Consider the following 26977-nt stretch of genomic DNA (forward strand, 5'->3'; position numbering starts at 1 on the left):
AATGGCTTAGCATAGTGCATAGAAGCACTTCATAAATTTTAACTTTTATTGAACTATGAAACATATGACACTCATTCATCTTTATTCTCACTTCACCAGCGAAAGCACAGGGAGTTAAAAACGCAGATAAAACGTTCTGTTGTCATGAAACCTCCATTCAAAAGGAGATGGATTGAATTCAATTTCATTAAAAAAATCATCTCATTTTGGCAGAGTTTTAATATTTCCTGTTATTCCTCAAATATATATAATCAGCAAAGCTCCATGTACCATGGCTTGCCAAACTATTGGCACTTTTGCTTGCAAACATAATGAATGGACTCACTCTATGTTGGTCTACTGCATTTGTTTTGAAGAAACAAGATTAGTGTCCTGAAAATAAAGAATAACTTGAGTGACAGGCAAAATACTGCAATTAAATATTTAATGGTTTCTGGTAATAACTGCAGTACAATAGGACTGCATCTTGTTGGAAGAAACTGAAATTTTTAACCCCTTCTGAAAGGATACAAGTAACTGAAAGTCATTTTCAAAAGGTAATTTCCCCGCACATAACTTAATTTTTGCTTTCCTGTAACGCTCTGTAGTTCTACACAACACGGGTACAATGTTTATGCTAAATACCCTTTAATAATGGAAATATTATAAACTGCCTCTGAGGTCCAGAAAAGCTGATGACATCCCTACTCCTTTTTCAACTATAAATTCTGGCTGCTGAAATGAACTGCAAGCAATACTTTCTTGGGCTTCATAAATTTAATATTGCTATTAGAATGCCTAATTTTCCCCTAAGAGAGATATGCTTGCAGTATTTTTCTTTACAGTATTTTTAATTTAACAATCACGAGGTGACATGGAATTAGAAACTAAGAAACTTAGCAGCTAAGAAAGGACTAGAATGATCCAGTTGGCCATTACACTTTGGTCTTTTGCTGGATATTTATTAGTTTATTTACCATTTACATCAAAACAGATGTGCATTTCTTAGGTCCTAATAAGTTCCAGAGAAACTTGCATTTACTAGAACAGTTTAAATATCACTAGAACTCTGAACTGCATCTACGTCTATTAATGATAGGGCAGTCTAAGAAACACCATTAGACAGCCAATTGTATGAACAACCTGATGTGAGCAACACAACAGCCATATGTGCAAATACAGATCACACAGCTCAGGAACCCGATGGAACCTCATTTCAGAATCCAGACATGTAAGCAGGATGTGTACAAGTTTACAAAATAAAAATGGTAGTTTAAACTCATTTTTCTTTAAGTAGAAGGATTAGCCTCTAAAATAACAAAAATGCATAGTGTAGTAATTGTTAATGTAATCACTTATTACCCTAAGCAAGAGTTATATAATATATATATGATTATGTACAAAATACCTTTAAACAACAGACAGCACAATACATTTGTGTACATCATCACGAGCACCCTGGCGATAACTTTTCTCCTCTGGCATTAAGAGGACAGCCTTAGGAACTTTTAACCTCGATTTTAATTTTGTGTATCTGATGCATCACTTACTAGCACATTCAGTAGTCCTCATGGCTGCATCTCTGCGTAGGTGTTAAGACAGTGTTATCAATGGGAATATCCAAAGCTTTACTCGTCAGTGTTGGGAGTCAAAGCATTTCTGACCTGGATTATTTGCGTTTTTGTTCTGTTAGTGCCAGTTTAAGGTATCCTTTAGAAACTGATTTTTAAACTTTAATAAGGAAATATTTACAACAACCAAGCTGACTAAATATTGTGCATTTCATTGTTTTTTTGACATCTGTTAAATTCAGTTTTCACTTGTCTCTATGTATGTTTTCAGCTATAAAGTATTTAAGACACTGCATGTCACTTTAAGATGGGTGCCACCGTCTCAAGGTTGTGCTGTCAGTGCTGTACTGATATTCACCCTGCAGAGCTTTTCATAATCTTCTTTCTTTGAAATCAAATATACATATATATATTTTTTCCTTTTTGATTAGGGGCCACAAGGAAAACCAGGGCTTGCTGGACTTCCTGGTGCTGATGGGCCTCCTGTAAGTCAAAGCTGTCTGTCTTGTCATTGACATTTCCATAAGCAGTCTTAAAAATAAATTTAACATGAAACTTAGAAATGATTACGCATAGGCACTATTAAAAGTGAAGTGAGTCAGTAATTAAGCGTTGGTTTCTTTACAATGTGATACCATTTCTATAAAGACATATATACCACCTTTGCTGAGAAGCTGAGTTAATATCACAGTAGCCTCTAACTAAAGTAATCCACACACTGCACACCAGAGCCTGCCAAACCCCTCCTTCCTAAATCCACACATTCCTCCAACATCTATTTCAGCTTGCTATTATTTTCAGTGACTGTAGCTTTCTAGTGTCTGTTTCTTCTCAGAAAGAACATGAGCTTGTCTACTTTTCAACTTACCTCTCAGAGTCTGTGAGTCTTACAGTTTCTGTTGCTGTAATAAGATGGCATGGTCAACACAACCTGGAGAGGAAGGGTTTGTTTATTTCCAGGTAACAGTCCATTACTGAGAGAAGTCAGGACAAGAACACAAGCTGGGCAGGACTTAAGGAGGAACTAATGCAGAGGCCATAGAGGAAAGCTGAACATGTGGTGCCCCTCCTGGCTCTCTCATTCTTTCTTTCCTATAGACCCAGGACCTTATGTCCTGGCTGGGCACCAAATGCAATGGTTTGGGCCTTCCCAATTACCAATTAAGAAAATGTTTCAAGAATTATTTGTAGGCCAGTCTGGTTGAATCTGGCTTGGAAGGTGAATATACACCTAGCCAGCCAGGAGGCCAGGGAACGGTACAACACATTCAACACTTTCTTCAGATAATGTTCATGAAAATTCTTCAAGCTATAATGGGTTCTTCCTCCTCTGAATATATAGCTAGAACTGTTATTCACTTTCTCTAACACACACATAATTTCTACCTTCATTTTAAAATTATTTATATGGTCTCTTCAAACTACTTACTTAAGACTTGTGACAAGCAAGCCTAAGATACAAAATTTCCTGTGCTGTTTCTATTGGCAGTTATATAGCATATTTTTATATAAATATACATTTTTTATTTATGGAATTTTAATAACATGTTAATATGATAAGCATCTTTGATCTTTCTATGTGTTTCCATCACATGCTCTTGCTGCCTTTAAAGGATGTACACATCATCCTTTTGTTTAAAGAATATAAGTCAGGTATAACTTGTTTTGTGTAAGTTTTTGAGATTGAATTATTAATAGCAGGGTGTATTACTTTACATGCTTTCCCCAAACTCTTTGAAAAAGAGTCCATATTTAATGAAACATGTACCCCTAAGATATAATCTTATGTTTTTCTCTACAAGTTTCCAATGTTTTTGAAAGCCATTAAAGTTGTAGAATTTTCAATAATATTTTAAAAATAAAGTATATGAGACCTGATAGGCTAGGGTCAGACGGAAGGGGAGGAGAACCTCTCCCATCAGTGGAAATGGAGAAGGGCATGGGAGGAGGGAAGAAAGGAAGGGTGACATGGGGAGGGAATGAGGGTGGAAGCTACAGCTGTGATACAAAGTGAATAATCTGTAATTAATACAGAAAATAAAAATAAAAATTAAAAAATAAAGTATATGATCTGAGTTTTTATAAGGTTTAACAAGATTAACAGTTACCATTAATACTACATCTTTACCAGTGTATGCTTGTTCTATACAGGGTCATCCTGGAAAAGAAGGCCAGTCTGGAGAAAAGGGTGCCCTGGTAGGTTACAAAGCATCTAGTGAAGGTCCTGTCAAGTTATAGTGCTCTTGATATAACACACGAATCCATCTAGGATAGCTAATTTTAATTTTATGATAATAAATTTAGAAAATTTACTTATTTTTGTACGAAAAATTCTCATGGTGGCAGATATGAATTCTTCGGTTTAGTGTACATAGAATAAATTATTGTAATTATGATGAAATCTAATAAGAATTACAGAATACCTTTTCGTTATTTATGTACATATTAAACTTTTACATAGCACTTACTGAAACAAAATTGCAGTATATGATTGAGTAATTTTGCCAATGTGCCATACACCTAAGTCACAATGAATGTTTTTCAGGGTCCCCCGGGTCCACAGGGGCCTATTGGCTATCCTGGTCCCCGTGGAGTAAAGGTAACTGCTAAATGTTTTATACTTTACTTCATTTCAAGGTAAAATGTTGTTGTTCTTTAATACATCTATTTTGTTTCACAGGGAGCAGATGGTGTCAGAGGTCTCAAGGGATCTAAAGGTGAAAAGGTAAAATATGATTTTTAGGTGCTTTTGATTCCCAGACATACAGTGTATAAAATGGTATGTATTTGGCATTTGTCTTTCTCTTTGAAATACATAAAGCAATTACTTAAAAGCCAGTCTTTTCAAGCATGTTTGTCCCAGAAACCCGAAAAAATGTTTGGTATCCCAGTCTGAGACGTAAATTCTAGCACAGATGCAAGAAAATGTCAAGAGCTAGCCCTAAATCCTGTTTTAATTACATGTGTTTAACTTGATTAAATCACAGGTTTGTCAGTCTGTGTGGGCTGGCTTTGACATGAGGGCAAGTTCTGCTTATGTCTTATCAGTGCTTACTCATTTTGTCTCTACCAAAAATTCCCAGACTTACAAACTGAAATAAACAAAAAAATGTAAGAAGGGTTTTTTGTTTGTTTTTGTTATTGGTGAAAACAAGTATTCATATAAGATATTGCATTGAATTAGCAATATTATTGTGACAAAATAAAATTAGAACTAATTTGAGTTAGATAAATATAGGTACCTCGGGCTAAGCAAAGCTATGGTACCTTAATAAGCTTAGATTCTTACTTTTTTCTTAAAGAACACTGCACTTATTCTTTTAAAGTTCATGTTTAACAAATTTGCACATTTCTAAATCTTTCATAGATAAGTTTTTAGTGCTAAGGAGTTATTTCTGACAATCAGAATTAGGCCTAATTCTTATTAAAATTACATAAATATTTAAACATAAAGTACAAACACAAAATCTGGCTTATTAGTAGTTTTGTTGAGATAAGTGTAGGTATTTAATAGTATTACTGCATTGATTTCAAGGAAATTTTTTACTTTTGAATCAATATTATGAGTGTTCATTGAATCTAATTGGTTTTTAATAGGGGTTAGATAACTAAACATACATTTATTATACTCACCAAAATTTATTTTTGCACAGAAAACACTTCTGGGATATAGTAAAGGTGTTAATTTTCTTCTTAGAAAAAATGTGGTGCAATTTCAACCAAGTTGACTACTTTGGTGACAATCCCAGTTCATCTTGATCACCGTAGATGGACATGGCTTAAAGTCTTTCTGTGGTTTCAGGGCAGCAGTCTGACAATGCTGAACTGGAAATTTCTGTATTGTGTATTATCTGTACTTTGACATATATACTTGTCTTGTTAAGTATCTAAATAAAAAATCCAATTAGCACCCACTAAAGAATATTAAGTAGACAGTGTTTAAAAGGAAGGTGTTTACTTGAGGTGGAGTGTGGTAAGTTTCCGGTGGGAGGATCAGTTGCAAAGTGGACAGCTAAATAAACGATAGATGCTGAGAGCAAATGAAGACCTATCCATGCAAAGAGCAAACAGCCCACTTCTACATCAAAACATCAAGATATTATTGGCTACTTTGAGTTGTGTTTGGTTTAAGAAGAAACAATATACAGAATGAACAATAATTAAAAGTGGAAATTAAAGTAAAAGTTTTTCAATATCTTTTTCAGAGACTTGAAGCTTTTTTTCATAGAAGTCTTTCCCTAGCTTGGTTAGAGTTACACCAAGATACTTTATGTTTTTTGTGGCTATTGTGAATGGTACTGTTTGCCTAATTTCTTTCTCCGCCCTATGTCTTATGTATATAGGAGGCCTACTGATTTTTTTTAAATTTATTTTGAGTTAAGTTTGCATCCAGCCACATGGCTGAAGATGTTTTTCAGCTATAGGAGTACCCTAGTAGAATTTTTGGGGTCACTCATGCATACTATCATATCATCTGCTAACAGTGATAACTTTTGACTTCTTTTTCAATTTCTATCCCCTTGATCTCCTTTAGTTGTCTTATTAGTCCAACTAGGACTTCCAATACTATATTGAAGAGATATGGAGAGAGTGGGCAGCCTTGCCTTTTCAGTGGAAGTGATTAAGTTTCTCTCCATTTAGTTGATGTTGACTATAGGCTTGCTGTATATTGTATTTACTATGTTTAGGTATGTGCCTTTTATCCCTGATCTCTACAAGACTTTAAACATGAGTGGGTGTTGGATTTTATAAAATGCTTTTTTTGGCATCTAAGGAGATGATCATGTGTTTTTTGTTTTTGTTTTCTTTCAGTTTGTTTATATGGTGGATTATATTGATGGATTTCCTTATATTGAACCATCCCTGCATGCCTGGGATGAAGCCTACTTGGTCATAGTGGATAATATCTTTGATTTGTTCTTAGGTTTGGTTTGCAAGTATTTTATTGAGTATTTTTGCATCAATATTCATAAGAGAGAAAAGTCTGAAATTCTCTTCCTTTGTTGGGTCTTTGTGAGATTTAGGTATCAAGGTGACTGTAACCTTATAGAATGAGTTTGGTAATGTTCCCTCTGTTTCTATTTTGTGGAATAATTTGAAGAGTATTGGTTTTAGCTCTTTTTTGAAGGTCTGGTAGAATTCTACACTGAAATCATCTGGCCATGGGCTTTTTTTTTTTTTTTTTTTTTAAGGGAGACTTTTGATGACTGCTTCTAAATAGGAAATATAAACCTATTTAATTTACATTTAATTACATGATCTTGATTCAGCTTTGGTAAATGTAATATTTCAGAAAATTGTCCATTTGATTTAGATTTACAAATTTTGTAAATATTTGTTAGGTCCATTTTATTCATGATATTTGTTAGTATAATTGTTTCTTTGTTTAGTTTCTGTTTCATTAACACTTTCTTTGGTGAAAGTGGGGTGTTGAAGTCTTCCACTATTAATGTGTGGGAATCTATGTGTGGTTAAAACTTTATTAATGTTTATTTTACAAATGTGGGTGCCCTTGTATTTGTGGCATAGATGTTCAGAATTGATATGTCTTCTTGGCCGAATTTTCCTTTGATGAGAATGATCACATTTGATTAGTAATGGTTGAATGTCTATTTTATTAAATATTAGAATGGATACTCCTTTTTTCCTTCCTGTGTCCATTTGCTTGTAGAACCATCTTTTAGCCCTTTACTCTCAGATAATGTCTAGCTTTGAGGCTGAGGTATGTTTCTTGTATGCAGCAGAATGTTGGGTCCTATTTATGTCTCCATTCTATTAGTTTGTGTCTTTTTTTCTTGGAGAGTTGAATCGATGGATGTGAGAGTGATTAATGACCAGTGACTACTAGTTTCTTTTATTTTGATATTGGTCGTGGCAATGTGTTTGTATGCTTGTCTACTTTCAGTTTTGCTGTAGTGAAGTTATTTATATCCTGGGTGTAGTTAGCCTTCTTGGGCTGCATTTTTCCTTCTGGTTTCTTCTGTAAGGCTGGATTTGTGGGTAGGTATTGTATTAATTGGTTTTTGTTATGGAATATCTTCTTTTCTCCATCTACAATGATTAAAATTTTTGCTGGGTATAGTCTGGGCTGATATCTGTGTTCCTTTAGGGTCTGTGATATATCCATCCAGGCCCTTCCGGCTTTCATAGTCTTTTTGGGAAGTTGGGGGCGGTTCTGATCGACTTGCCATTATATTTTAGTTGTTTTTTTTTTCATTGCAGATTTAAATATTTTTTCTTTGTTCTGTATATTTAGAGTTTTGATTATTATGTGCTGGGAGGATTTTCCTTTCTGGTCTAATCTATTAGGTGTTCTGTAGGCCTTTTGTATACTTAAAGGCCTCTTGTATACTTTAAATTGGGGAAATTTTCTTCTATGATTTTGTTTAAAATATTTTCTGGGGCTTAGAGATGGGATTCTTATTTTTTTCTCTATTCTTGTCATTCTTAGGTTTCATCTTTTCATGTTTTTGATTTCTTGGATGACTTGTGTCACATAAATTTTATAACTTGACAGGTTATTTGTTTAGTAATGGCGATCAATATACGCCTAAAAAAACTGAGTCCTGCAGTTTTCATTAGTCATGAAATTTGCAGGCAAGTGGATGGAACTAGAAAAGATCATCCTGAGTGAGGTAGCAGAAAGACATGCATGGTATATACTAACTTATAAGTTGATGTTAGCCATATAATATAGGATAAACGTACTACAATATACAGTCCTAAAGAAGCAAAAAAATACGAAGGACCTTAGGGATGATGCTGAAATCTCATTCAGAAGGGCAAACAGGATAGACACCAGAAGCTGTGGAAGAGAAGGAACAGGAGGAGAGGATAACAAGAGGTACTCTGAAAGGCTCCAGCTGAAAAGGTATCGAAGCAGATGCTGAGACTCACAGCCAAACTTTGAGCAGAGTGCAGTGAGTCTTATGGGAGAAGGGAGAAATAGAAGGACCCCGAGGTAACTGGAGCTCCACAATGAGACTAACAAAGCCAAAAGATCTGGGCCCAGTTGGCCCTGCAGAGACTCACCAAAACCAGGAATGTAGAGGACCTAGACTCCTTGCTCAGATATAGCCAATAGGCAGCTCAGTCTCCATGTATGTCGATGAGTAAAAGGAGCAGGTGCTGCCTCTGTCATGAACACAGTTGCCTGCTCTTTGCTCACTTCCCCCTGGCAAAGAGGCCTTGCCAGGCCACAGAGCCTGAGATCCAAACTGTCCTGATGAGACTTGATAAGCTTGGGTCAGATGACAGGGGAGGAGGACTCCCCTTTCAGTGGTCTGGGGGAAGGGGATTGGGGAAAAAGGAAGGGTAGGTGGGACACGGAGGAGATGAGGGAGGGTGCCACAATCATTATATTAAATGAATAAATTTTAAAATTGAAAAATGAAAGAGTGAGAAAAAGAAACATTGAGAGCTGACAGAAACAGCCTTTTATGTACTGTTTTCAAAAAATTAAAGAAATGAGTAAATAAATAAATTGAAACAAAACAAAATAAAACTAACCAACTAACTAGGATTGTTCAAACATCCTCAATACTTTCAGTGGTTCTTCGACAGAGCACAGCTTTCTTTAAATTAAACTTGACAACTATGTAATTACCTTTGTCTCAGGAGAGAAAGTAATGACAATAATGAATAGGCAGTGAATGACCACTTTCAGCTCTTAAACCCCTCTCTTAGCTCTCCTGGCAGTCATACACAGAGCAGCCTGCTCTTTAAAAGGCGAGTTTGTCCTGAGGAAAAAAAAGTCTACAGAACTTCAGTTTAGACATGTTGTAGCTCCGTGTCAGTGTTTCCAGGTTTAGGTCTCTGTGTTTCCCTGCATCAAAATATTCGGCACAACAATTTAAGGTCCTCAGATTTTTAGAGTACCTAAATATTCCCTTTCTTTAAAAGCTAGATAATATTTCATCACACATACCAGCTGTGTGTGATGATCTGTCCACTAGCGCATCAGTGGATACTTTGATTGCTGCTATATTTTTGCTAGGATTCCCACAACCAGACATGTATAAATATATCTTCTAGATCCTGCATCCAATTGTCATGGACATACTCAGGCCTACAATTTTCACTTTACTTTCGAAATTTCATAGTCTGTCCACTTTATATTCTTAGTGACATCACACAGAACTCTATTTTTCTGCACTCTCACCAACACATATATTCTTTGCTTATGTAGCTTTTATTTCCATTTTCCTAATGAATAATGATGGTTATCATTGATGTTAAATATTTTTATATAATTTTTATTTTTTATATTAATCAGAGATTATTTAGTTTGTATCTCAGCCATAGCCCCCTCCCTCATTCCCTCTCAATTTCACCCTTCCTCCCTCATCTTCTCCCTGTCCCTTTCCAAGTCCACTGATAGGAGAGGTCCTCCTCCCCTTCCATCTGACCCTAACTTATCAGGTATCTTCAGGACTGGCTGCAATGTCCTCTGTGGCCTAGCAAGGCTGCTTTTCTCTCAGGGAAACATTCTTTAATGTTCTTATGGGTCTTTTACGTTTTTTTCTCAAAATTTTTGAGGTGCCTCTTTATTCTGTCCTCTATGTTTATTTTTGATGAACATTAAAAAAAAAAAAAAAACAACTAACCAAAGGATGGAAAAGTTTATTTGAAACCTTGGTTTGGGGACTCTCAATCATGATATCAGAGCTAAGGCAGGTAGGACTCTGTCTGTGTGTTGGAGACCCAGAAAGAACTTAAGGTTGATAATAATGTTCAAATGTAAGCGTAAACACTGCTTTGGTGAACTCGTTCTGCCAGAGTGGCCACAGATTTAGAGTCCCACAGCATTCAAAATCGTGTCAGCAGAAAAGAACAAACATTCAAAACATGAGCCTGGGCTTTATATTTCATGTAGGTTTGCATTTCAGCAGTCCAAGCTATGTCATTTTCTGGCCCTTTATGTAATTTACAAATTTCCAACTGAGACCTGGGTATTTTTCTGTATGTTCACTTAGTGTTTATTGAGCACCATGGATTTTTAAGGGTTCAAATAGATTAAGCACCAGGGACTTAATGGCTAATTAGGAATGATTATTGGCTCTACCATTTAGTGGAAACAATGGCCTCTTGTGATTAAGTGCAAAAAGGCATATTTTTGTCATGGGGCACACACAAACTAGATCACTTTTATGATAAAAGATTTAAATCAAGGAAAATTTCAAAGCAGAATTACAAGCTGAGACTTAATAGTTAATAGTATTACCGGATTAGGAAGAAAAGAGAGTGATCTCCCACATGTGGTGTGAAGGATACTGAAACAATAACTCAAACCCCTGTCTTTGGGAACTCAATCCCAGGAGTTGGATGAGGACAGAAAGATAATTCAAGATAAAAGGATTTCAAAATGATTAAGAGTTAAATCATAGCATGGACAGGAGCTAACTTTCATTCATCATTAAAATATTTTATCTTACTTTTTTTAAATTTTATTTTTCTCATTAGTTACATTTTGTTAATTCTGTATCCCAGCTGTATCCCTCATTCCCTCCCCAATTCCACCCTCCCTCCCTCATCTCCTCCCTGCCCCTTTCCAAGTCCACTGATAGGGGGGACCTCCTCCCCTTTCATATGACTCCGTTTTGTCAGGTATTTTCAGAACTGGCTGCAAAGCTCTCTTCTGTGGCCTAACAGGACTGCTCCTCCCTTGGGGGGTGGGGAGGTCAAAGAGCCAGTCATTGCGTTCCTGTTAGAAATAGTCCTTGTTCCCCTTACTATGGGAAACCAATTGGTTACTGAGCTATCACGGGTCACATCCGAGCAGAGGTTCTAGGTTTTATCCTCTCATGGACTTTGGTTGAGTGTCCATCTCAGAAAAGACTCTGTGCCCAGATATGTTTGGTCCTTGTGGAGCTCCTATCCTTTCCACATCATTCTAACTCCCCTTCTTTCATATGATTCCCTGCACTCTGCCGAGGGTTTGGTTATGAGTCTTGGTATCTACTTTGGAACACTGCTAGGTAGAGTCTTTCAGATGCTTTCTGCGGTAGACTCCTGTCATACATTCAATGCATATCCCATTTGTCTTTCTAAACGAGGATTGATCATCTTACCCCATGTCAGCTTTCTTGATTATCTTCTTTAGGTGTTTTATTATAATATTATCCTGTAGAAGCCTGTTTCTTTTCTTTTCTTGTTTAAATTCTGTTTTGTTCTTTTTTTTTATGCAATATATCCCGATCACTCCTTCATATTCCACCAACCTCCCCTGCCCCCAGATCTACTTGTTCTTTGTTTCCATTCAGAAAAGAACAGACCTCCCAGGGATATCAACTGGACATAGAATAAAAAGTTACCATAAAACTAGCCCCTCAAACCCTCATATCAGAGCTGGGAGAGGCAACCTAGTAGGAGGAAAAGTGTCAAAAGAGCAAGCAAAATGGTCAGAGACACCTGTAATTCCACTGTTAAGAAATAGTTTGAAGTTAAAAAAAATGGAGCTGTCATTTTTGTGTGTTTATGTATGTGTTTAAAAGGTCATTATATATACGTATGTACATACACATATATTCATTTAATAAGAGTTAATGAAAAGAAAACTAAGAAGAGACCAAGAAGGGTAATATGAAGAGTTTGGAGGGAGAAAAAGAAAGGAGAAGATGAACTAAGTATAGTATCTCAATAGTAAAAATAAATATTCAAAAAGAGGGGGCATTACATTGAATATATAAGAGAAGTTTCTGTATCTGGAAAGTGTTGGGAAAGGGCACAAATATGATCAAAGTACATTTTAAAAAATTCTCAGAGAACAAATACAGCTGTGGTGTTCTGTCTTCATTTTGAAAAATCCTCAAAATACTTTTCATGACTTTGAGATCAGAAAAATGTCCATTTAAAATGGGAAGAGCACCTCCCCTATCAGTGGACTTGGAGTGGGGCATGGGAGTTGATGGTGGATAGAGGCTAGGATTGGGAGGGATTGAGCGAGGGGGCTATATCTGGGACACAAAGTGAATAAACTGTAACTAACATAAAAAATAAAAATTTAATTAAAAACTATAAGCTAAAGTAAAATTAAAATATTAATCACTTTGTTTTTCTTGAATCTTAAGAAGCTTTTTACCCCATTATTTAAAAATTGGATTACTTGATTTGTTGATTTTAATTTCTTGAGTTCTTTATATATTCTGGATATTAGCCCTCTGTCAGATAGAGGGTTGGTGAAGATCCTTTCCAAGTCTGTTGTTTTGTTCTGATGACACTGTCCTTTGTTTTACAGAAGCTTTTCAGTTTCATGAGGTCCCATTTATTGATTGTTGCTATTAGAGCCTGTGCTGTTGCTGTTCAGGAAGTTATCTCCTGTGCCAATGAATTCAAGGCTCTTCCCCACTTTTTCTCCTAGCAGATTTAGTGTGTCTAGTTTTTATGTTGAGATCTTTGATCCACTTGGAATTTAGTTTTGTACAGGGTGATAAATATGGATTTGTTTGCATTTTTCTACAAGTAGACATCCAGTTAGACCAACACCATTTGTTGAAGATGCTGCCTTTTTTTTTTTTTCTTTCTATTGTATGGTTTTGGCTTCTTTGTCAAAATTCAAGTATCCATAGGTGTGTGGGTTTATTTCTGGGTCTTCTATTCTATTCCATTGATCCACCATTCTGTTTCTATGCCAGTGCCATGCAGTTTTTATAACTATTGCTCTGTAGTACAGCTTTAGATCAGGGATGGAGATACCTCCAGATGATCTATTGCACAGGATTGTTTTCACAATTCTGTTTTTATTTTTTCATATGATATTGGGAATTGTCCTTTCAAATTCTGTAAAGAATGGTGTTGGTATTTTGATGGGAATTGCAGTGCATCTGTAGATTGCTTTTGGCAGGATGGCCATTTTCACTATGTTAATCTTACTGATCCATAAGGATAGGAGATCTGCTGACGTCTTCTTCAATTTCTAATGCAGCCAGTCCTGATGAGACTTAATAGAATAGGTTCAGAGAGAAGGAGAGGAGGACCTCTCCTATCAGTGGCCTTGGGGAGGAGCATGGGAGGGGATGAGGGAAGAAAGGTGGGATGGGGGACCATGAGGGAGGAGGCCACAGCTGGGATACAAAGTGAATAAACTGTATTAATAAAATAATAATTTAATTAAAAAATAAATAAAGATAAAAAAGAAATTTAAGAAGCAATAAGATCATCTCGAAGATTTTTAATTTCAGGATGAGTAGCAGAAAATATTTCCATAGTCAAAATGTCTCTTTCCTCTTTCCTCCTTCAGCATCACCTATTTGAGCAAATAGTGGAAAACTGGCAATCTCTACATTTAAGGCATATTGTGAATTTGCTTATTCTTCACCAGATAACAGATGTAGTTTAGAGAACAATTTGAGATAAAAAGTATTCATTGAATGCAAATTATATAAAATCACGAAAACTCCATTTTTATTATTTAAAACAATTTTAAGTATAGTATGATCATCTTCTTCACCCCCCCCCAATTCCTTCCAGATCATCTTCCTCTTTCTGCCCTTCTAATTTAAATTATGTCTCAAAAAAAAAAAAAACTCCACAAAACTAAGAAAACACAATAAGACAACATGAAAATAGAAACCACAAAATCCACACCAAACTATAAATAATAAAAGCAAACAAAAACATTGTGGAGTTCATTAGATGTTGGCCAACTCTTCCTGAACATGAGGCCTACCTGGAAGTTATTGATATGCCCAATGCCACCCCGTAGCAGAAAACTGAAAATCATGACAATTCTTAGGCATAAATGTGTGACTTTGGGTAAAAACGTTTTCTCAAGTTCATTAAATTTTTATAATCATTTAAATATTTCCTTTTTTAAATATTTAAAAATGCTATTATAAAAAGAATGACTATTTCCTCTAAGATATAGGGAGGTAGTAATGAATTTATTTTTGAAAAATTCTCTAAGTTTTAGCCAATCATTGAAGGAGGTAGGACTCAGGAGATAAGGGGGTAGATCTGGGATGGAGCAGAGCATATGTGGTTTCATGAGTGGAATTTATATATCTCAGTATATTTTCTTTTAATTCTTAATATTCACTTTATATAGATTTGTTTTGAGTTACTCACAATTATTAATTAAAATCTTCTTTATTCATGATATTATTTTAGGGTGAAGATGGCTTTCCAGGATTCAAAGGTGACATGGGTCTTAAAGGTGACAGAGTGAGTATGAAGAAATTTTGCACTAATATGTATGTTTGAACATACAGTTTGTCTTAGTTAAGAATTCTACTGCTGTTATAAAATATCACCACGATCAAAAGAATGTTAAGGATAAAAGAGTTTATTTCTCTTATACTTACAGGGAGGCACCTATCACTGATAGAAGTTAGGGAAGAATTTAAACAAGAGAAGAACTTGGAGGCAGGAAGCGATGCACAGGCCATGAAGTAGAGCTGCTTACCAATTTAAACTTTTATAGCTTGCTGAGTTTGCTTTCTTACAGCATCCAAGACCATCATCTCAGGAATGGCACAAACCTTTCCATATTCAATCAAGAAAACACATACCTAAAAAATACAAAGACCCATCTGGTGGGGATATTTTCTCAATTTAGGTTCTTTTTTCCAAAAATGACTCCAGTTTGTTTCAAGCCACAGAACACTGCAAATATATATATATTTTTCTTAGCATTAAATACAGCCAAAAAAGGTTAAATATATTATCACTTCATTTCTTATGTGAGGATTTAACAGTATAATGATATTATGCATAGTACAGTGCCAGTGTTTTTCTAGATGTCATGTTAAATTTTATAGGAGATACGCAAATGTGTGAAGATACCTATTGAGTTACATTCCAGTAAACCCATCATGTAAATAGCATGGATTTAGTGGAGAATGAACATAAAACATCTGACTTCCAGTGCTGGTAGCTTTGTGTCAGATGCTGGATGCTTTTACTAGGGTATACACTATGTAAATATTCTTTACACTTTTCTTTTCTTCAAGTTGGCTTTGTCTTTGTTGTTATTTTGAGACAGGTTCTTACTACTATGCAGCCCTGGCTAGCTTCATCCTCACTCTGCATTACCTCACCCAGGATGTTCTTTTCTAGTTCCATCAATTTGCCAGCAAATTTTATGTTTTCCTTGTTTTTAATTGCTGAGTATATTCCATTGTGTAAATGTACCACAATTTCTGTATCCATCCCTCCATTGAGGGACATCTGGCTTGTTTCCAGATTCTGGCTATTATGAATAAAGCTGCTAAGAATATAGTTGAGCGAATGTGGGTGCCTGCAGATACTGATGAATCAACCAAGGACCATGCAAGCAGAAGACCTAGACACCCTGCTCAGATGTAGCCCATGAGCAGTTCAGTCTCCATGGGGGTTCCCTAATAAGGGGAACAGGGGTAGTCATTTTCATGATCTTGGTTTCCTGCTCTTTGATCACTTTCACCTGGCAAAGTGACCTTCCTAGGCCACAGAGAAAGAGGATCCAAACAGTAGTGATGAGACCTGATAGGCTAGGATCAGATAGTAGGGAGGAGTTCTGCCCCATCAGTGGAATAGGGGAGGAATATAGGGTGGGGAGAGGGGGAAAGGGGGACCAGAGAAGATGAGGGGGAGATTCAAAGTGAATAAATGGTAAATAATAACAATAAAGAAAAAATTAAAAATAATAACAACAACAACAACAAAAAAACAAAACTAAAAACTCACTCTGTAGCACTGGTTTGCTTCAGTCTCACAAAGATCACCTGCCTCTGCCTTCTGAAGGCTGAGATTAAAGGTATGCATCAACCAGAGTGACCAGTGTGCTTTTAAGATAAGCTATGCACAATAAGTATGTCAGGAGGATACGTGCACTAAATGCATTTTTTAGAGTGTTGGAGAAGTAATTCTGGATTTTGACAATGCTAGACAAGCGTTCTGCTATTGAGCTACACAACTAAATGCAGTTTTGATAGTTTCACCTCAACAATGTATTTATTAAGCTATAACCTCAACAACATCTAAATAAAACTGAGTATTATTGTTTATAGAGGTTTCAGAATAGCATGGTCAAATTACAAGAAGAAAGAACTGTTGATTTATTTTAAATTTTGTATATATGCTTCAAAGTATGACGCTAGAAAGACATAGTATGCAACTTTTGTGCATTTTAAGTTTTATGATGTCCTGATTTGCAGAGTATAAATATTTTGTATTTACATCTGGTAATAATTTATTTTAATGTGGACTGACTGACTTAGAGCCCATTAACTACTTTATTCGCAAGATTTATTTTGATAACTAATCATCTGATCAAAGAAGCAGACCTCAGAGTAGTTGGAAATCCCTAAGTTCATGTGAAGGCTTTTTTAGTAGGGAAACAATTGGCTTGAAATTCAGTTTCCAATGTATTCATTAAATTAAAAATATGTTCAAAATGAAGACTTTTGTGTTCTACATGATAGTTTCCAAAACTATTTTCTAACATTTACTCTTTATTCTCTCCCATATGTAATCTCTCTCTGTCTTGTTGTCTCCCTGTATTTCTCTCTCTCTTGTTTCTTTTCTCTCTTCTTTCTCTTCTCTCTCTCCCTTCATCCAAGCTATATTAAGCAATATGGAAGTACAATCAAGCTTCCTCAACTTTTAAAATATTAGGTCAGTTTCTTATTCAATAATGAAATGTTTGTTGATGTCAAACTATTTCAACCCCATCTGTAAAGCAAGCAAGAAAACAAAACAGGAGGCAAAAAAAAAAAAAAAAAAAAAAAAAGAGTCAGAAGTCCCGATTCTCTAATAACCTAGAATCTCTACCTGCAAATCTGCAGGTGTATTGAATCAAGAAATGATGTCATTTTGAATTTCAGGGCGAGGTGGGTCAAATTGGCCCAAGAGGAGAAGATGGCCCTGAAGGCCCCAAAGGCCGTGCAGGCCCAACTGGAGATCCAGGTCCCTCTGGCCAAGCAGGAGAGAAGGTAGGTGGGATTTCATCTTGCAGGTTGTGCTTCCTACAGTGCTCTGTGTCGTATGTGCCATTATAAACAAATGCATTACTAATGCCAGAAACTAGCAAAGTGCTTGTATTCATTGTACAGGACTCTTGAGTAAAGAGAGGACACTTACTTTTGAGGTGGTCGTTCTCTTCCTATGGGCTAATCAGGAGCAGAGAGTCTTAAAACTTGCCCTTATTTGGATTTGATTGTAAATGTCCTAAATTTCAAGGCAACAATGAATGACGGTTAACGTATTGTATCAGTCCAAACCAAGCCATGTTTGAACCACAAACAAAGTGGGTGTTTTCCTTTCTGTATATAAATGATGTTCACAGGGCATTAAGTAAATATATATATATATCCACGCTTTTCTTCAAAAAGTTGAATTTAATCTGAAACTAAGAAAGAATTTTCAGATAACTTTACTCTTCATTGTTCAGAGAGAACCTGAGCCATATGTGCTGTGACGAAATATTTCTAATATCCTTACTTTTAATGCAGTAAGTAATGTTACCTCTGCTTCATGCACTATTTAGTTAGGTAGGAAACTTAGGTATATTATGAACTTAAAATATTATTTTTAGGGATCTACTGGGGATTAAAACCATGAGCTTTCATATGCCAGGCAAATGTTTTGGACACTGTTGTTATCCACAGTTAATTATCTATCTATGAACTGAAATGATGGGGAGAAAAACGGGAATCATTATTCCTTACGTATACCAAAAGAAAATATAACTAGCTGCTCTATACTGTTGATATAATTCATGTCTAAATATTTTTCTCCAGCAAGAACATGTTTGTTTGTTTTTTTTTCTGGAAAATAATAAAATTCTATTGTTAATCAGAAATTTGTAATTTTTCCATGACACACTTCATGTCTCAGAAGGAAAATATGTTGGTATTGTGTAGACAATTTTGAGGAAATAAGTGAAAGTCTGCCCTATCTGGAATTGCTGATGTGGCAGTTTTACAGGACTCATGCTTTGGAAACCGTTGTTTCTCCTGAACTGATCAGCACTGTAGCATTTACTAAGTGGGGGAAGATATTCTGGCAAGCTACGGCTTCAATGTCTTTAGATGCTTTTTTGATGTTCACTGTCCGTTGATCAAGGTTTCTGATGACCTTCCTCTCTTCCCAGCTCTACCCAGTTACGTACAAATCGTCCCAGATATGATTCTAAAGCATTGCCCCATGCTTCTCCATGTGTAACATTTCATTATTACACGCCTATTTGATGACATTTATATCATCATTTAAAATAATACAAGTTCTCTATCTGGATTTATTTTAAAATGATTCTAAAATTAATAAAAGGTATGAGTCTGATATAAAATACAGATAGCGTTGTGATCACTAGAGACTCTCATTTGCCTTGAAATCAGTGGCATAAAAACATGAAATAAGATATGGTAGCTTAATATGTCCAAGGGGACATCATTAAAAGCAAGCTTCTCAGGGCTTGTTTGCATATTTTCCACGTGGGAATTGCTTATCTATGCAGGGTCAATTGTAACTTACACAATTTTTTACTTCAATCTGTAATGACAAGGTCATAAATCATGTGCTTGCCTGTGTTTTTTTTTTTTTCCAGAAAGAAATTATTTTTCTTTTAAATGTTTTGTTTATATTTTAATGTTGGGTATATAAATCGACTCCTGCATTTGATTCTATTCTTTTTGAAAATATACATTTTCCATAATGATACTAATTGGGTTAAAGTTTAAAAAAATTAACCCAAAAGTTACTATGTTATCCATTAATGATTTTGCTGTAAAAAGTGATGTCCAGAACTCCACAAATATGTATTTAGTTTCTTACTTTTCTTTTTTTTTTTGAAAAAAAACTTAAGCCACAGTGTTAAGTTACAATTTAAATTTGATTAATATTTTCAGATTGAGGCATAAATTCATTAGGCTGGGAAAGTATAGTTAAATATTCAATACCCACGTAGAGTATAACACTTCACATAAACCATCATCATTTACTATAGTTCTCAACAAATTCTAAATTTATTAACCCAGATTTAGCAAATATTTGTTCAAATTGTTTTCTTAAAATTTAATTAGATGTTTCCAAAAATTATTTAGATTTTAGTCAGTGACAACTCATATATCCTAATAAATTGATTTACAGTTATGATATGACAAAAAGCATAATTTGTCATGAAGATTTACTTTAGTTGGAATGATAAGTTCTGAATATATCCCTAATTATATAGTAATTAACATCAACTCGTGTTTAATTAAGAAGGTAGTTTTCTTTTGTTATGTTTTAAAATTCACTAGTGAGAAATCTCTTTTCCTAAGTTTCTATGTCACCAAAGAAGATACAACCATCTACACAACAATAGCTCTTACGTATTAGCAAAGCATTTAAATTATATACAGTGTAAAAATTTTATTATCTATGGAAATGAAAAACTATAATGAAAATAAAGTGGAGAGAACACTTGCAAAGTCTGTGCTCAAATATCCAGAAAATTGTCACAAGAGATATTTTGTATAGGCTGCTAATTTTTATCTTTGTGTTTTTCATAATTTTAGGGAAAACTTGGGGTTCCAGGATTGCCAGGCTATCCAGGAAGACAAGGTCCAAAGGTAAAATAATTTGAACTTCATAGTATTATATAATTTTTATGTTGTAAATATTATGTTAAATATATATATATATATAACTAATTATATAGTTAAATTAATAACCTAAACTTAGAAACTTAGTGTTAGATGTGGAAAATAGAATAAAATATAAGTTCCCTCTGTTCAATACTTACAACCAAATATAAAAGCACACTTATATGTACACACATACATACACACTCATCTGGAATGCAGGGTTTCAAAGAGCCTGTGATAATGTTAATTTCTGGACACAGAGTTGTTATGAAAAAAGGGTTTAGTTAGCACCTTTGATATAGTTGGACATTTGAGAGAAGAAATACATATATTATTTTTATTTTTAGTTACATAGTATGTATCATGTAGAAGATAACAACATTTTAAAATTATTGTTACCCTTGTGGTTTGAACTATTTCATTTATATTCATTTAGTTACTTGTGTGTATGTATGAACACATGTGTGCTCACATCCTGAGGCACATATATGGAGGACAGGGAACAGTTCTGAATAATCAATAGTGTTCGTAAACCACACAGAGACACCCCCCCCCCAAAAAAAAGAAAACTTCAGACCTATCTCTCTTATTAACACTGACGCTAAAATACTCAATAAAATACTCACAAACCAAATCCAAGAACACATCAAAGGTATCACCCACCATGACCAAGCAGACTTCATCTCAGGCATGCAGGAATGGTTCAATATACAGAAATCCATCAATATAATCCACCATGTAAACAAACGGAAAGAAAAAGTACCCCCACATGTTCATCTCCTTAGATGTCGAAAAAGCATTTGACAAAATTCAACACCTGTTCATGTTTAAAGTCTTAGAGAGATCAAGAATACAAGGCACATACCTAAACATAGTAAAGGCAATATACAGTAAACCTAAATCCAACATCAAACAGAGAAACTTAAATCAATTCCAATGAAATCAGGGACAAGGCAAGGCTATCCACTCTCTCCATATCTCTTCAACATAGTACTAGAAGTCCTTGCTAGAGCAATAAGACAACTAAAGGAGATCAAGGGCATACAGATCAGAAAGGAAGAAGTCAAAGTATCACTACTCATAGAAGCTATGATAGTGTACATGACACATTATACATGATAGTATACATGAGGAGCCCAAAAATTCTACCAGAGAACTACTTCAGCTGATAAATACGGACCCTTCATTTTCACATGCTGCTTTTGTTTAACTCTTCCCATCTGTGTCATCTAAACACACTTAGTTGCCTTTGGAGCTAGGGAACATCAGTGTAATCCAGGATTCTTTTTTTTTTTTCTGCTAAGGAACTTATTTTTTATTGTTTATTATTAGTTACATTTTATTAACTCTGTATCCCAGCTGCATCCCGCTTCCTTATTCCCTCCCAATCTTACTCTCCCTCCCTCAGCTTCTCCCTGTCCCTTTCCAAGTCCACCGATTGGGGAGGACTTCCTCCCCTTTCGTCTGGCCCAGGATTCTTTTTTAAAAAATTGTATTTCTTACAATTTATTATCTTAATATCCCAATTGTAGCTCCTTCTTTTTCTCCTCCCAGTTTCACCATCCCTCCCTCTTCTCCTCTTGTCCCCTACCATCTGACCCAGCCTATCAAGTCTGCATCCTCTTCCTCTGTGGCCTGGCAAGGTTGCCCCTCCAGGATGAGGTGATTAAAGAGCAGGCCCTTGAGTCAATGTCAGAGATAATCCCTGCTGCCCTTTCTAGGCAACCTAAATGGAGACTGAGCTGCCCATTGGCTACGGCTGATCAGGGTGTCTAGGTCCTCTCCATGCATGCATGGTTCTTGGTTGGTGTATCCATCTCCACAGGACTCCCTGGGCCCAGATTTGTTGTGTCTATTGGTCTCCTTGTGGAGCTCCTCTTCCCTCATGGTACTTCCATCCCTAAGACTCCCTGCACTCTGCCCAAAGTTTGGCTGGATTTCTCAACATCTGCTTTGATCCCCTGCTGGGAGGAGTCTCAAGATTCTTAATGTATTTACACCTTATTAGATCCTTTAAGTTAATAAAAGGGACATTACAGGTTTCAGAATTTGTACATGTTTTTATCTTTTGGGATTCACAGATTAGTTAACTATTTTTTTCACATTTCAGTTAGTGATATTGAAATATTTATACATATTTTAATAATTAAAATAGATTTATGAATGACTGTTTATTTTGGAACCTGAACTTTTTTCATCTTATAAAAAACTATTTTTTGCTAACCTTGACATACTGACTAATTATTTAGATAGATATACAACTAATATGAAAATGTTAATTAATATTTGGGTAGTTATTTCTTTTCCTTTAAAAACAGGATCTTGCTATATAGTCCATGCTGGCACAGAACTCTCAGCCCTGCTGCTTAAGGCCCCGTGTGCATGATTGACATGCATGCACCACCATTCTTAGCTCCTTCTTCTTTTAAGTATGTGTACATACATGAGATGCATTTCTATATTAATCTGTTTTATCTTCTGTATTTTACCCACTAAGCAGAGAAAATAAAGCATATGAAGAAAATTCTAACTATGTTACATCTTCAAGCATGTGTTAATAAACTTCACAGACAACCTGTGGATGACAAAATTTTGTTTCCAACATGGAAACATGAGTACCACAGGTTTCACTCATTTTCATATGCAGTGTATATTAGGCTTGCCATTGATTTGGTTTTCAAAATCCATTGATTTCCTTATGTAATAGGATGTATTTTTAAAATAATGCAAGAGTAACTGAAATGCTGTTCAGATTGAAAATGTTGGTCATTGCCTTTTATATCTTTCATCGCATATGTAATATATTGCTCTGGCTCCCATTTACATTCTTTTCAAATGTTAGAAATTCACCACAGTTGTGTTTGTAGAGATTCATTTGTTGCACAGCCCAAATCCATCAGCTATCTCTATTTTATGTTGTGAAATCGGTTTACTAAGATGCACAGCAATCATAATGTTCTTTCATTTTTGATTTAAAAATGATACGAAACAGTCTTAGTATCTGTTGAATGAACACACTGTATCTTTCAAGTTTATATAAAATGTGTATTCCATTTTGCCAGCATCAATTTTCTTATCAACATTCTCTGAATTCTTACTTTTAAAATGCAAGAGTTGACAGAAAGAAAATGTTTCATTTCACAGTAAGATGATCCTTTTCTTTATCCTTTAACCTCAATGTGTAGATATAGGCATCCATGTTTAATGCTAGTTTTCTTCATAACTCCAATATTTAACTATGATAAGAACATTAGACATCTACTTTAAAACAAAAAGCAGTGATAGTCACATGAGATATCAAAGAAAGCCTTAACTATTTTGTTATATGGGAGCTAGTGAAGTTTTAACAGACATTGGTATTTCATGAAAAATCAACTTTGTCTCCTAAACTGTACATACTTCAAGACCATTAGTTAAACACTCATTTCTATAATGTCTTCAGAGCAAAATGAGCTATGGAGACAAATCTCCAAATGTAATAAAAGATGACAGTTGTGTCAGAACCTGAGACCTATCATAAAGTAGAATAGTTTTATACTTAAACATCATACAAAATAATTTTGTAAGTTTTTTTAATTTAATTGCCAAGTAATTTCAGCACGAAGTTGTAACCTGTCTTTTATTTACTGTTTTCTGTGCGTGTTTTATTAATTTAAAGGTAATATTTACTTGAATGTGCATTGTGTACTTTGTTGACAACATATTACATAAAAAATTGGTGTGTGGAGCATTTTTCTTGGTTTTCCCACATACTATGTTAAAAAAAAATTAAAAAAGGAAATCTTTTCAGTGGTCTAAGCAAAGGGGATTGGGGGGGGAGATAAAGGAAGGGTAAGAGTGGGAGGAGTTGAGGGATGGGGTTTCACTTCGGGTATATAATGATTAAACTGTGAAAAAAAATTGAAATTAACATTAAAAAGGAAATCAATATTAAGAACAATTTCCTTAGTAGTTTATTTGTAAATAAGGTAGTTATTTATTTTAGTCAGAGCTTACATTTGTTTATGCATAATATTTAAGTAATGCAATCGATTTCTATTCCAGACCATATTTCCATGTTAAAATTTTAGGCACAAATCAACTAACAGAGATGACTTCCTCTGATTCTGAAGACAAAGATAGTGAAGGTTTCAAATTCCTTCAAATAGTTATATACCGAGCTTTTCTCTCCATTTTAAACTTAACTATTTCTTCTCAAGTTAATCATAAATTACCTGTATAGTCAACACAAAATATACTGAAAATCTAATCATACAAGCAATATAGTGTGTCCTTCAGATCATTATTTGACCCTGTTGAAATGGAACATCAATACACTTTTCTTGACTAGCTTGATCACTAAATATGAAATATTTACTACATTCTTTTGCCACCTTCTGCACATGACCGTTACAGGTGACTGTTCATTCATAAAATCGAGCTCCAAACTTTTCTCCATTATTAAGAATAGGTCAACTGAAGAGTCAGTGCTCTAATTTCTAAGTCTTTAGCTGAATGTTTTTCAGATTCAGTAAGTTTGGAGGGCCACTCAAATTTTGTATTTTTAAGAATATTGCAGTTTATTTTGATATATATGGGACATTTATTATGTTGAGGACATTATTTTGAGGAGAAGCCAATGAAAATATGTTGACATAAAACATAAAGACAAAGAAGTCCAAGACTGTTGCTGTGCCCCCCTTAATGCATGGAGATGAATATAAATGGTAAAAGTCTCATTATTTTCTCAAGCTAGGCATCTTGCACAACAATATTTTATTTCATCCATACAATGGTTTAAGCAAGAGATATAGATACTTGAAAACTCTCTCCTCTACTATTTATAGGGAGATATTTAGAAAATTTAGAGAAAAGAATTTGAAATTCCATATTCTCTGTTTCTTTATTTAATAAAGACATAAACCTGCTTGGATAGTGGTCAAAGAAATGTCTGAGAAGATAAAAGTCTGGGCATAAGCCCAAGATAAAATGGGGGATTTTATTATTGGGACTTAAGCTATGTTTCACTAGTAAAATATAGCCATTTATATTAAGTGCACTTATGGGCTTATTACATTTTTAAACAATCATTGTTTATTATCTAATATTATCACTTTATATCCCACATTTTTTTTATAGATGAACATTGAATTTCTCTTTTTCCACTCTCCCACAAACTTCCAAGTACTAAGACATATTTATAGATCATTAGCCCTCTTTTGCCACAAGAACAAAAAATAAACTCAAAGAGGAGAAGACATGCGTTTCCTCTACTGCAATAGTTCTTGAGAGGCATAAGATGTGACTGTAGGTCTTTGTTATTGCAAACACAGCGCTTTGTGTCTGACTTATGCAATTAAGAAAATGTGATCGTATTCAAAACCAGTTAGAAAGGTAAATAAAGCTTTATATTGTGTATGATGTTATAGAGTTTAAAATAAAAGTATTGAAGGAATATTTGTATAAATATATTAACATTAAATAAGGACACATTTTATATTGTAACTACTCTTTATGAAAATATAATGTTTCTTTAGTATTGGAGCAAATGTATGGACTATTAAATTAAAATCTATTTTTTATAAAATATTCTTAAACTTCTATTTAATAATAAAAGGTACAGTGAATTATTTAGTATTTTAGTTTTAAATTTAAATACTAATTTTTCTCCTTATCAGTTCATGCTTCCAGGCTTTCAGACTCCACTGTAAGTTCACTTTCAAATGCAAGAAGTGTCCTTGTGTAATGACTTAAAAACTCATTATTTTTTAAAGATCATGGTTTTTGTCATGAGCATCCAAAGCAAGCACATACTTTTTACTTAAACGTTACCGTCCCTGACCAAATCAATGCAATTGTTTCCAAAATAACTGGAGCATGTGGCATGAAAATTGTAATAATAATATTTGTTGATAATTATTTTTATTCTTTCAGGGTTCCACTGGATTTCCTGGATTTCCAGGTGCTAACGGCGAGAAAGGTGCCCGGGTACGGCGCATATGTATATTCTCCAGAGCTGCAATAGTCTTTGTTTCTTAACCCTATTTACCGTGACGTACTTATTTCACATTTAAACTCTTTGGGCTGTCTTTCTTAGGGTGTTGCTGGCAAACCAGGTCCCCGAGGTCAACGTGGTCCAACGGTGGGTATTTTGTTTCATACACTGACTTCCATTTTGATATTAGTTTTCCACATTTGTTTTCAGATTTGCTTGACACTGGGTCAGTGTTCTCTTTTGTTCTCTTCTGCAGGGTCCTCGTGGTTCCAGAGGCGCCAGAGGTCCCACGGGAAAACCTGGGCCAAAGGTATCATCCAAACTTATTCTGATTTGTGTCCCAAATCCATCTTGAGAAGTGCTGAGAAGAGGAATCAACTTAGACTTTGTTTTCACGCTTTTCTTTTCTTTTGTTGCCAGGGTACTTCGGGCGGTGATGGCCCTCCTGGCCCTCCAGGTGAAAGAGTACGTATGGCCTAGCCAATTAATGCACAAACTTTTGTAAGCACTTAAATTCTGCAGAAGAGTACGTGTGTATACAGACACATGCATTCACCTACACATTCTTACTCTTTAAAATTCCTCTCCCCTGCCAATGTAAAACCTTACAAGGTGAGGTGCAAACAATTTTTATAGAAATGAGTGAGATACTGTGCTTAATTTGACTGAGGTATTACTCTTACTCCATCTAAAATACAGTTGTTATTTGAAATGTACCTTGATCCTTCTGCTTTCTCTTGCTTTCCATATCAGTGAATAATGTGTCGCTGGGGCTGGCAGTAACATTGTGTCGGTAAAATGCAAGTACCAAGTCGCCATTAAGTCACAATCAATGGGCATTCCAGGCGAGATAAAACATCTATTCCAGTAAATAAAAAACAACAACAACAAAAAAAACTATTTAGTAA

General features: G+C 34.9%; 1 protein-coding gene across 1 annotated transcript in view; it reads left to right on the forward strand.

The window, feature by feature from the left end:
• Col11a1 (collagen type XI alpha 1 chain) overlaps positions 1-26977 on the forward strand; it is a 209152-nt gene that overhangs the window by 89640 nt on the left and 92535 nt on the right. Inside the window, exons 25-35 of the mRNA XM_055628241.1 lie at positions 1982-2035; positions 3702-3746; positions 4096-4149; positions 4231-4275; positions 14658-14711; positions 17354-17461; positions 20027-20080; positions 26009-26062; positions 26172-26216; positions 26326-26379; positions 26490-26534. Coding sequence (XP_055484216.1) covers positions 1982-2035; positions 3702-3746; positions 4096-4149; positions 4231-4275; positions 14658-14711; positions 17354-17461; positions 20027-20080; positions 26009-26062; positions 26172-26216; positions 26326-26379; positions 26490-26534 — 612 coding nt within the window. The remainder of the gene's footprint in view (positions 1-1981; positions 2036-3701; positions 3747-4095; positions 4150-4230; positions 4276-14657; positions 14712-17353; positions 17462-20026; positions 20081-26008; positions 26063-26171; positions 26217-26325; positions 26380-26489; positions 26535-26977) is intronic.

The sequence above is a fragment of the Psammomys obesus genome, unplaced genomic scaffold (assembly GCF_907164565.1).
Source record: "Psammomys obesus unplaced genomic scaffold, mPsaObe1.curated_primary_1811, whole genome shotgun sequence".
In the NCBI taxonomy this organism is placed as follows: Eukaryota; Metazoa; Chordata; class Mammalia; order Rodentia; family Muridae; genus Psammomys; species Psammomys obesus.